The sequence below is a fragment of the Phascolarctos cinereus genome, unplaced genomic scaffold, assembly GCF_003287225.1.
Source record: "Phascolarctos cinereus isolate Bilbo 61053 unplaced genomic scaffold, phaCin_HiC Scaffold_726;HRSCAF=1367, whole genome shotgun sequence".
In the NCBI taxonomy this organism is placed as follows: domain Eukaryota; kingdom Metazoa; phylum Chordata; class Mammalia; order Diprotodontia; family Phascolarctidae; genus Phascolarctos; species Phascolarctos cinereus.
The window spans coordinates 234,017,508-234,030,211 of NW_027556098.1; the positions used below are offsets into that span (position 1 = coordinate 234,017,508).

At 38.6% G+C, this 12,704-nt stretch overlaps 1 protein-coding gene across 1 annotated transcript in view; it reads right to left on the bottom strand.

Annotated features, from left to right (window-relative positions):
- Positions 1-728: 728 nt before the first annotated feature.
- The window catches only part of GALNT5 (polypeptide N-acetylgalactosaminyltransferase 5), an 81,843-nt gene continuing 69,867 nt past the window's right edge, over positions 729-12,704 (bottom strand). The window contains exon 10 of the mRNA XM_021004964.2: positions 729-8,108. Coding sequence (XP_020860623.1) covers positions 7,968-8,108 — 141 coding nt within the window. The 3' untranslated portion in view covers positions 729-7,967. The remainder of the gene's footprint in view (positions 8,109-12,704) is intronic.

Below are 12,704 nucleotides of genomic sequence, written 5' to 3' on the forward strand. Positions count from 1 at the left end.
ACAGAGCAGAGTGGGGAGGTGGCTGCTTTTCCCTCCAACACCACAGAAGCTGGTGCAAAACCACCAGCTTTGAATCCATTCATAATGAAAGGAGACCAGGGAGATTTGTGCTGGCTGGAAACGGCTCAGAAGTTAGTGACCTAATAAAGGCAGGAATGTAGAACAGGAAGGTTGATCACCTGGTTTTTTGTTTTTGTCCCAACTCTCATTGGAATATCAGGCAGGGAGCATCCTGGTAGCTGAGGGAAGCCTTGTCATCACAGCTTGTGTGGAGTTTTGCTGGTGTTCCTGAAAAAGGTTTTGGGGATATAGACTAGCAATCAGGAATGGATAGAAGTGAAAAGGAATTTTCCAGTCCAAAATTCCACTGTTGGCTGTAACCAAGGAACTTAAGCATGGACTGCACAGCTATCTAATTTGGGATTAGAAAATTCCTTTGAGGAGCAGCTTGACCTTGCTCCCTCCTTCTGTATTACTATATACCAATTATTGACCAGAGAGAAGAGAAGAGTAGAGCTTATCTATAGCAACCACCTCTGTGCCCCCTCCACACATAGACTCCTACAATTACCACACATGCTTCTTTTTCTGTAGCCAGACACGATGGGGAAAAGGGAATAAAAGCCTTTACCTCTATTCTCTCCCCAAATTCCTTCTCCCACTCATCTCCCATTGCACACATATACCCACCCACCATTTCACACCTGTTGTGTAGTAGATACTGAGAATGAGGTCAGTCAATAATCATTTATTAAGTGCCTACTATGTTCCAGTGTTCCAGGCACTGTGCTATTGCTGGGCCACAAAGAAAAGGCAAAAGATAGTCCCTGCTTTAAGAAGCTCACAGTCTAATGGGGAGACAACATGAAAACAACAGCATCCAAACAAGCTATATACAGGATAAAATGGAAATATTTAATAAAGGGAAGGCACTAGAATTAAGGGGGATTAGAAAAGGCTGCTTGTAAAAGGCAGTATTTTAGCAGAAATTTGAAGGAAGGCAGGGAAGTAAGGAGGGAGAGAGTATTCCAGGCATGGGGAATAGTTAGTGAAAATGCCTGGAGTCTGAGTTTGGAGAGAGTGTGTAAGTTGAGCAACTCAGTTTATAAATGTGTAGGTATGCATGTATATGTGTATAAGAGTGTATATATAAAGGTCTATGATATTGGCCATGCTTTGGGAGTTACCCCTTAAAGTGCAGCTATATGTATGTATATGTATACAGAAATACACACATATATGTTTTATATGTATACACATACACATCTACATATAAACATGTCTATATACAGATATAATATGTATGTATATGTATACATGGGTACATATTTGTGTATACATAAACATATACACACATATATACATAAAACACACACACACACACACACACACACATATACCATTCAGGGAACTGGAAGAGAAATAAGAATTGTTGAAAGAAATAGAGACTCTACCATCTGTTCCACCCTCACTTTAATCTCTTGCATGAGTGCCCTTGGAAATCATTCCAAAATGACCAATAAATGGCATCCTCCTCTGGGTCCCTGTTCATCTCTGAAGCATCATGTTTTTAGAAATCACATTTGACTGGAATAATCAAACACCTATGCAGAAGAATGGAGAGAACTGGTTCCCTAGAATCCCTGGGGTGATGCCAGAAGTAAGACATTTTAATATCTAAGCGAACATTTCCCCAATCCAGTGACGAAACTGACAGTATGATGTGGTCCTGACATATGACTATTTGTGGCCGCCTGGATGACAACTGATTGAATGTCAGCAAGCAGAAATGAAGAGAATTGATACTGGTGAGGAAATAGGACTGCACCAACAGCAGCTGTGTCATCTTTCAGCAAATAGCTATGGGCTAATACTCTGAAAGAAGAGGGGAAATTCAGTCAGACAGCTGGGCTCCGAGCCAGCTGTGAAAATTGCTGAGGTAAGTTACGATTATTCCCACCAGGCTTTAGTCCTCTTGCTCCAGGCAACGTATGTACAAGAGTCTTTTTGAGAAAATCCAAGAATGAATCCATGAGTCAGGTACTGCACTGAAATCTTCCCGGAATAAGTCAGGTTCACTTCATACCTCATCTAGTACATTTGTTTATTCCTGGAAATATACAGAAGGTCTCACTCTAAAACTGTGCTCCGCACAGCCCCCTTAAAAGACAAAGTTATGAGTTATCACAGTCATTTTTTGAAAATCTTCAGGTACTCGTGTAGACTCTGCTACCAGTCCCTGCTGCATTGTATACAGTAGAGGGTAGTGGACCACCTGAACTTGGAAGTTTGGACCTGCAGTGGGTTAAGTCACTTGAGAGTCTGCAGTATCCAGTTTTAATATGGTGAGATTTGGGGAGGAGGAGGGCAGCAGGCTGACTGTGGAGGGGTAAACACATCAGCAACTAAGCAGATCAGAGATCCTACTCAGCCAATAGGGGAAATTGGGTGCATGAGTGGCTGCTATATACTTGTCTACTGAGCAAGATAGAGAGACCCAATCTCAAAAAAACAACACAACACAAAACAAAAACAAACAAAAAGGGAAAAGAAAAGAAAGGGAAAAAAAAGAGAAAAATCTAGAGGTTGTGGAAGCTTAGGTGTCAATGTCACTGGCACCAAGGTTAGGTACACGAAGGTTACTAACCACTGATTTTGTTGCTGTTATTGACCCTCTCTCTGAAACAGATCAACAAGGGCCATGTCTGGGAGGAGCTAAGCTGTAGGACTCTGGGACCATGCAACTTTACCATTATCATTTTTATTCTGGTATCATACCTCCTTTCCCTCCATTTTAATCAAATAAATATTACTGTTGTTTCTGGAAAGACCCTGTCAATTTACTGCCTTGCTATATCACTCAGCCATTCATTTGTCAAGTGTTTATTAATTGCTTAGTCTGTGCCAGGAATTGGAAATATAAAGAAAGGCAACAAACCCTGTCTTCGAGGAACTTTTTTTTTTTGGCTAGGCAATGGGGTTAAGTGACTTGTCCAGGGTCACACAGCTAGTGAATGACAAGTGTCTGAGGCTGGAATTGAACTCAGGTCTTCCTGAATTCAGGGCCAATGCTCTAGCCACTGAGCCATCTAGCTGCTCCAGAACAGACATTCTAATGGAGGAAGCAAACATACAAATAACTAGATGCATAGAGGCTATATATATTCAGAGTAGATAGAAAAGTAATCTTAAAGATGGCACTAGTAGCTGGGAGAACCCAGGCCTTGCATAAAAGGTAGAATTTAAGTTCAGTCTTGAGAGAAGCCAGGGAAAGTAGGAGGTGGAGGTAAGGAGGAAGAGTATCCCGGATGTGGAAGAAAATCCATTCAAAGGACAGAGATAGGAAATGGAGCATTTTATGCAGCAAGCAGGCAAGAATGGCTGGATTATAGTGTGCTGTGGAGAAGAGTAAAGTTGAAAGGTAGGAAGGGGGCAGGTTGTGAAGAACTTTAAAAGCCAAATGGAGAACTATGTTTGAATCTGGAGGTCAAAGAGATCCACTAGACTTTACTGAGTTGGAGGGGTTGACGTCATCAAACCAACCCTTTAGGAAAATCCCATTAGAAACTGAGTAGTGGATAGATTGGAGTGAGGAAAGACATGGGATGGGGAGACTAATTAGAAGCCTATTGCAATAGTCCAAGTGAGAAGTGATAACAAGCACCAGGATGGTTGATTGTGTGAATAGAGAGAAGGGGACCTATGGGAAAGACAATGTGAAAACAGAAATGACAAGATTTAGCAACATATATTCAGGGTGAGGGTGAGTGAGGAGTCAGGATAAACCTGGGTGACTAGGAAAGGATGATGGTATCTTCCACAGTGATAGAAAAGTTGGAAAGAGGGGGAAATTTGAAGACAAAAATCATGAGTTCTGTTTTGGACATGTTGAATTTGAGATGTCTAAAAGGTATGTGGTGATGTGGGACTGGAGATCAGGAGACAGACTAGAGCTGAATATATATTCATCTTCACCTAGGAATCATCTATAAGGACATGATAATGAAATCTTTGACAGTTCATGAGATCACCAAGCAAGGTAGAATAGAGGGAAAAGAGAGGAGGTCCCAGGACAATTTGGTGGATATCCAGAGTTTGTGGGTATGACTTGAATAAAGATCCAGCAAAGGAGACTGAGGGACACTCAGAAAGGAAGGAGGAGAACCAAGAGAAAGCCGTGTCAGAAAAACCTAGAAGGGAAAGAATATTCAAGAGAAGAAGGTGATCAACAATATTAAAGGTTGTAGAGGTCAAGCAGTATGAAAATTGAAAAAAGGCCATTGAATTTAACAATTAAGAAGTCATTAGTAATGTTGGAGATAACAGTCGTTTGTTAAATAATAAGGTTCAGAAACCAAAGCAGAGTATTAAAAAAAGAGAATAAAAGGATAGGAAGTGGAAGCACCTATGTAGATGGATTTCTCAGGAGTTTAGCAGAGAAGAGATATTTGTCAAGAGCTAGCAAGAGTGGTCAGATCAAGGGAAGAGGTGTTTTTTTTTCCCTTTTTAGGATAGAAGAGACATAAGTGTATTTGTAGGCAATAAAAAAGGAACCGGTTGAAAGGAGGAGAGAGGGAGGGTCGGTGGGAATCACAGTTGGAGGAATATGTTGCAGAAGACAGGAGGGGATGGGATCAATGGTGCTTGTGGAGGGGGTGGCCTTGACTACAGAGAGCAGTGCCTCTTCATCTGAAACAAGACTGAAGGAGGAGATAGTTGGGGAAGATATGTGAGTGACGTAAGGCAGGGAGGAGGGAAAGGAAGAACATCTCCATGAAAAGCCTTAATTTTTTTCAGTGAAATATGAGAGGAGTTCCTCAGGAAAGAGGAGGAGATGATACCATAGGAAGTTTGAGGAAACACAAGGTTTGGAGCAGCAGCTATGGAGAGTGGGATAACCAATTGATTAGGGAAAAACAGAACATTTGCCTTAATGCAATGAGAGCCCAGTTGACATTAGTTAAAATAAATTTATAGTGGATCCACTCACCATCTTTATGGATTCTCTTCCTGGCCCCCACTCCCCTTCATGTACTGTCTTCCCTATAATAATATAAGCTCCTTAAGTATAAGGAGTGTCTTGATTTTGCAGTCATATTCCTGATACTTAGCAGAGTACTAAGTCTTTTGTAAGTACTTAAATGTTTTTCATTAACAGAACTACTGAGCAGGATTGGAACAAAAATGTTTTGTTAGACTCTAAAGCATATGAAAGAACAAATACAAGATGTATTTAAAAATCTCTTACAACATACTAATTTGGCTTCAATATATCTTTCTGTAGTAAATATGTTAAGGTAAAGTCAGGAATAAAACTGATTACATGGGAGAAAATTCCTTTGTGCAAAATATGCAGACATCTCAGGCTGGGCTTCCTGCTGGTTGGTTCTATTATCATAATTCAAGTCCTTCTAAGAATGAAGTTGCATTTTCCTTGAGAAGTCTACTTTTGTCTACGAAGTAAAGTCCTTTAGGCTGAAGCAACAATAATAGCTTGAAACATTTCACAGTTGACTTGAGGTGGCCCAAAGATGAGAGGCACCCAGGCAATGTGTTCAGTTTGGTCAGTAACTCAGAGATTCTTTCGGTGACTGGCATGAACTTTCTCCATATGGCTTTGTGTTTGGAGATGAGTTTTCTTATTTTCCACCTCTTGTCTGTGATTTCAGCTACAATGTTGATTATTTGAACAAAGTGTTCTATGAAGTACTGAGGAAAGCTGACTTCTCTGTCCATCCTTGCCTCAGCACTTTTATGCAGCTATTTTAATAAGTGAGTCAGATCTAAAGATGCTAGTTTTACTCTCAACTCAGCATGCATGCAAATCTAAACCCAGAGCCATAACTAGGAATTTTTGTGCCCTGAACAAGTGCTGCAAGAGTGAGCAAGAGGGATAGGCAAAGAAGATGGATAGGTAGAGGGCAGGAGAAGCACACCACAGATTCACTTGGTAGCTTACTATTTCAACAATTCTTGCTGTTAAGGGGAAAAGATCTCTTGTTTCTATGCTGCTAGTAGACTGCAAGCACTGTTCATTCTCTATAAATTCAGTGCTCTGGGAAATAGCCCAAATTGTCCTATCCTAGTTATATCTCTGATCCAAACAATGGCAGAGCATCATCAGTCTAAACGCAGCCTGGTTTCCCCTATACCTCCTAAAAGTTTATGTAACTCTTGCAAAAATTCTGATATGGTAATTTATAGTATAGTATAGTAGCACCTTGTTCTGTAATCCTCCTAGGGAGGCAGTATATACAGAGTACTGGATCTGGCTCTATCCACTAATTCTTTGACAGTGGGCAAGTTCAGTTCCATTTCTGAACCTCAGTTTCATCAGTAAAACAGAAAGGTTGAACTCTGAGTCTTTTTCTGTGATCACATAATGTGGAGGGAATAGGTATGTGGGGACAAAGAGAACACAGAAACACATATCGGGAGGACAAGAAGAATGCAAATATTCTAGCTTTCTGTTTAATAGTGTTAGAAATGTACCATGTGCCACTATGTCCATAGAGGACATAATTTAATACATAATTGTGGTGAGTTGCTCTACAATAGAGTTTTACTCTCTTTAACAGTGTCTATTTAACTGTCTTCAGGCACAGTTGGGTTGTCTATTTTAAGATCTGTATGTTTTACCCTGATTTAAAAACTTTTCTATTCCTGTAAATCAAAAGTATCAAAAGTACAGTAGAACTTTTTTTGTACTCCATACAAAATATAGGAATACCTGAGAAGTCCAGAGGCTCAATTTTGAAAAAAAAATAAGTATTTCATATGTTGTTAGCATTATCAAAATCTCCTGAGCAAGTGTTTTGCTCCTATCACCCATAGACTCATGATTTTTCTTTGTCTGGTTCCTGAGTGATGATTAATCCATTCTCTTCCATCTTATTCCCTTTACTCCACATGCATTATGGATTTTAAAGAGTTGATTACTCCTCACCCTTCTGTGTATTTGTGAGTCATATTGGATTTCCAATTTCGGAGTCATTTTCAAGGTTTTGGGGAGAAGTTTTATCTTTATTTTTGGTAAAATAATCTTTTTGTTTTAGAGTTCTATTTTGTTTCCTTTGTTTCAGGTCTCTCTCCACTGCCTACCTTGGTCCCATACTATATTTTGATTTTATGCCTGAATTTCTTACTTCTAAAATGTGTTGTAACCCAATGTGGAATTGTAGTCCCAGAAGTGGAAGGTTCTTCTAGATTGGCTCTCTTTAATTCTTATTGCGAGATCTTTAGTTCTTTTAAACCCATACTAGCCAAAAGAGGTATGATGCAAACTTTGAAAAGCAAAGAGGAGGAGTAAGGCACTTCAAGCTAGAGGTTGGTTAAACATATGAAGATCTCTTCTTTGCCACTAGTATCAGAGACTCATGGCCTAAGAAAGGATTATGCAAAGCTAACCAGTCCACTTGCTTTCACATAAAACCACCCTTAAAGCATTTCAGATTGATATAAACATCTGAGGTCATATCAGCTTGAGAAACTCAGGTGATAAAGCAATTTTTGTTTAAAGAATGCAGTCAGAAGTAAAGGCCAGGCTATTATTAATAATCTTTGGTTATCATCAAATGCCCTCACAGTACTACCATGCTTACCAAATGATTTTTCATAGTACCGTGGATTTCCTCCTCAGTTAATTCTGGGACTAAATCTAATAATGCACAAATCTTGATAAGTTTGTGGAGGGAGATGATGAAGTTCTAGCACAGTTGAGTAAGAAAGACAAATTCAGTGTTGTCAAATGCTGAAGCAGGGCCCCAGTCCAAAGTTGGGAAACAGTCCCCTGAGTTACATTAAATTAAATGACACCACCTTGATGTAGCTTCAGACTTTCTTTCTCAAGTGCCATTAGTGTTGAAATCATCACTGAATAATGTGACATCATTTGAAATCCTTGTCCCAATGTCTAGTGACCCTCACTAGATGAGAAAATCATGGTTTGGCTCTGATTATCTCCCTTTTCAGGCTACATAGTATTTTTCAAATTTCCATTTCTGATATGGATTCATGGAATCACAGGCAGTTGCCTTTAGAGTCTTTCCAGAAGGGCTTGCCTCCAAGCACCTCAGCTGCTTCCAGTGTTCAAGAATAAGGTGATCCATCTAAAAAGAAAGAGGATATGGGAATGAGTCACCGAATTCAGTTCAGCAGTCAATATTTACATGGAACTGGAACAAGAAATCAAAACAACAAGTCATGAGCTTTATCATTCCTTAATATTTCCCCTATCTACTGTTCACGTGACAAATGCATGGTCTTTAAAAAATATGTATTTGTAAAAGGCTGTGCAGTGTCTCTCTATCTTGGATCTAAGCTAGCTCACCTCTGTCAAGTTACATGAGAAGGAAAAGAACAATTCTTTGGTGGTGTGAATGGTAGTTAGCGTCTTCAAAGAAAATTATTATAAATGAGGTCTCATGTAGAGAATATGGCAAAATCCTTTAGTTGATGGCAACAAAATAAAAGAGAAGCTATTAATTTGTTAATTAAATCCATGCATTAGGATTCTATTTATAAAATGTTAAAAGAGGATGAAGGGAAGCAGCATGGTGTAAGAAGAAAGTGCCATAGCTTTAGAATGAGAGGACCTGGGTTCAAATCCCACCTCTGGCACTACCTATGTGACCTTGTGCAAATCACTTAACCCCTTTGGGTCTCAGGTTCTGTCTACATCTGTAAAAAAGAGGGGTTTGGACTAAATAGTGTCTGAGGTCTCTTTAAACTCTGTGCTTATGATCCTATAAGTATTTGAACTATTATGTTTCTATTGCAGTCTCTGGCAATCTACATGTTGACATGCTCATTAGGTAAATCTGATAGAACTGAGGTGAACTCTCTCCTCAAATATGGTAGATACTCTATCCAGTCCTTGCCTTTGGGTTTATGCTTTTCAGACTATAACTTCCTCTCAATTATCCATGATAATTGCAAGTGGGATCCAAAGGTGCTCATATTTGGTTTTGAAATGCTCTATAATATTTGATTCTTCTTTACCTTCCTAATTATGTCTTTTAAAGATAATTATTTATGATTAATTTACATTATCTGAGTATACGCTGGCTGGAGGTTGGTGGGAAAGAAGTGGTATAGGAATGTATTCATTGGTGTGTGAGAAAGTTAATCTATGGTATAATGATATAAAACAAAATCCCCATGGACAGTCCAGATCAGATGTCCTACATGTTGATATTCAAGAACTGATTGTCCAAGTATTCCTCACTTTACCAACACTCAACTTATGCCCAATCCATGTATACATTCAGGGTGGGAGCATAGAGTCTTAATGCCCACTCTGGAGACAACTTCAACTTTTCTTCCACTATTCACAACAACCCAATGACCAAGGGAGATGCCTTCTTTATGCTGTCTTAGAGTGGCGCCTTCTCTTACATCATGTAACAGAGTTAATAAGTTAATAGTGCTCAGGATGTTATAGCCCAATAGTACTCTGTGCCTAGATGCCAATGAAAACAATTCCTCTTTGGAACTCAAGGGAAAAAAATTCCTAATGAAACAATTGTGTTTTTGGCAATCCTATTTGGGATTTGGAAAAAATTCTATTAGAAACAAAGTTGTAAATAGTCATTAAATAAAGGTGCAATAGAAATCTACTTTAAGCTAATCTTGTGTTAATATGGCCTTTGTGGGCTGGCCTGGAAATAGAGGCAGTATACTTGAAATAGGGAAGGCTTGGGTTTATATCCTGCCTCAGATACTTCCCAACTGTATGACCCTGGACAAGTCAAGAAAGCTCACTGGGCCTGTTTCCTCATCTGTAAAAAAGAAAGGGTTGGACTCCATGACCTCTATGATCTGCTTCTGTTCTAAAATGATGATTCTATCATCATAATCACCATTTATGGCATTGTTTCTGCAAGAAGGAGTAGTCAGAGATCTAAAAGACTCCCTATAAATACAGTCTTTCAGAACATAATTTGGACACGAGTTGGCGATGGTCCACCTTAGAAAAAAATTTGTTCCCCTTTATTCTTGATTTCTCATGGGGTCAGGGACATTTTTATTATCATTTAGAAAATAAGCCAAGACCTCTCCCAAACTGTCACTTTTTTCTCGGTGAGTCATTGCAGGCAGAGTAAAATTGTAATAGGCCGTTTGCAGGTATATTTTTGAAATACCTAACAGTAACTGTTCATCAAGGGTCAATGACCTTTTAAAAAATAAAGTACCAAGGTTATGACTCCTTTCCTTCTGGTGTGAAAGGGTAGTGGAGGGAGCTGCTGCACATGCTCTGACTTTTAGGATTACATGGCTTACTAAAGGTCATATCACAGGTCACTGGATGCATGCATACTATCATTTTTAGTCTCTGAGTTTTTGGTGGGTTGCTTGCTTTGTCATTTGGCTCAATTTTACTGTATCAGCCACCAAAGCCTCACTGTGTTCTAGTTTCTGGTTTGTTTTGCTGGTATTTGGCCTGGGGTTTTCAGTCTGCAAATTTATGTCCTTGACTCGATCTTCATGTTAGGAAGGGGAAAACTATTAGCTCTTATGTGATCATGATGACCCTTTAGTGTGCTATTATTATAGGTGGATTTTTAAGAAGAAATGGGACTAGAGAAAGGCATTTGCCACATGTAAAGATCACTATAAGAGCTTTAAAAATTTAAATGTCATATTGCCACTATTAAAAAATATTCCACATTTTTCTACAAAAAGAGAGAGAGAGAGAACTTTTGTTCATATGTTCATATGTTAAGATGCCATATTTTATATGTTATCACAGCAATGACTAGAGTAGGGCCAAAGAACTTTGTTTCAGGCTTTTTAAAATTTGAGGATACAAACATTTAACATAGGATTTCTTTAGGAGCTAGAAACAGTCACTTACTAATTAGGAGCTGAGTACCTAGCTGACAAAAAAAACCCAATGAGTTAAAATAGGAAGCTACTAAAATATGCACATTATTAATAGTGTCAACCTCTGAATCATGATAGAAACTAATTGTTGTTTCTGCTACTTCTGTTAATTTTACATAATGAATTGAAAAGATGTCATAAAGGCCATTTAGTGCTGCTTGCCCAAGGCACCAAAATTGATACTTATAGTCCTGATGCATATATTCATCTCATAGCCCTATATCTTAGAGGAAGAGTAATGTTATTTGGAATTCTATTCCAGACCACACAGTTGTGGAGCATATTATATCTTTATTAAAGGTACAAGAGATATAGTGAAGGCCTGGATTCAAATCCTACCTGTGATACTCACAGCCTGTATGACCTTGAGCAAGTCACTTAACCTCCATTTAGATTAGATTGCCTCTGAGTTCCCTTTAAGGTTTAGCTCTTTTATGTTGGCCCCAAATCAGAGGACATGTCAGAAGATAACTTACTTTCTTTTCTTCTCTATCATAAATTCTAAATTGGTAAGATTACTTCCTCTTGAGGTTCCCATCATTTCTACAGCCACAACCAATTTCTCTTTATTTATTAGAATTATTTTCAGAAAAGCACCTCATCTTATCACTCAGGCTACTTTTGAAAGGGCTAAGACAAGAAATAAAACCCCAGGTTCAGCTAGAAGCCTTTCCTGCTCCCCTTAATGCTGATGCTTTCCTGCTAAAATTTTCAATTTGTCCTATCTATATCTTGTTTGTAAATAGGCTTTTTTTTTTGTCTATTGCCTCCCCCAATAGACTGTGAGCCACTTGAGAGTGGGGACTGTTATTTGCCTTTCTTGTATCCTGAGTGCTTAGTGTAGTGCTTGGTGCATAGTAGGCACTTAATAATTGCTTGTAGACTTGAGGAAGGGCATCATACCATTGATATCTGGTCATTTGAAGTCCCCCACTATATCTCTTGTACCTTTAGTAAAGATATAGTATGCTCCACAACTGTGTGGTCTGGAATAGAATTCCAAATAACATTACTCTTCCTCTAAGATATAGGGCTATGAGATGAATATATGCATCAGAACGATAAGTATCAATTTTGGTGCCTTGGGCAAGCAGCACTAAATGGCCTTTATGACATCTTTTCAATTCATTATGTAAAATTAACTGAAATAGCAGGAACAACAATTAGTTTCTTAACTTTCATGCGAGAATTGAATTCTGTTTCCCAAATTCTTCACCTATTTCCTCCTTCCCTTCTGGTGGTCTGTAGTATACTCACATGACAGTATTCCTTCTACTTTTCCCTTCTTTGTTCTTCACACCAATGCTGTCAGCTATATTTACCATACCATTCCTGGATTTGCCCATGTGAATGTATACTTTTAATAAAGATGTAATGAATATCCATGACACCCTTTATCTCTTCTGTTCCTATTGAATGTGGCATACTATTTCATAGCTACGTTCCAATCATGCATCCCGTTCCAACATTCAAATTCCTATGAGGTTGCATTTCTTTCCTTGCATTAAGATCTCCAGTTCACCTTGCCTATAATACAATTAAATTCATCAGCATATAGACATCATAGGTCAGGGGTTTTATTGCTGGCTATAGGTTTTATTACTGACTATCTTCTTTGATATTGTCTCTTGTAAATTATTGGTTCTATCTACTGATATTATTTTTTCCTATATTCTACCTGCTACTCTTTGTGGAAAATATGTGGGCAGTTTTCTCCCTTCCTTTCCATTTCAGTCTAAAGACTTCAGATTTACAAGACCCGAGACAAATTTTTATTTACCCTTCTTAATTATACTTCACCTCTGGTCAAGAATTAAGCA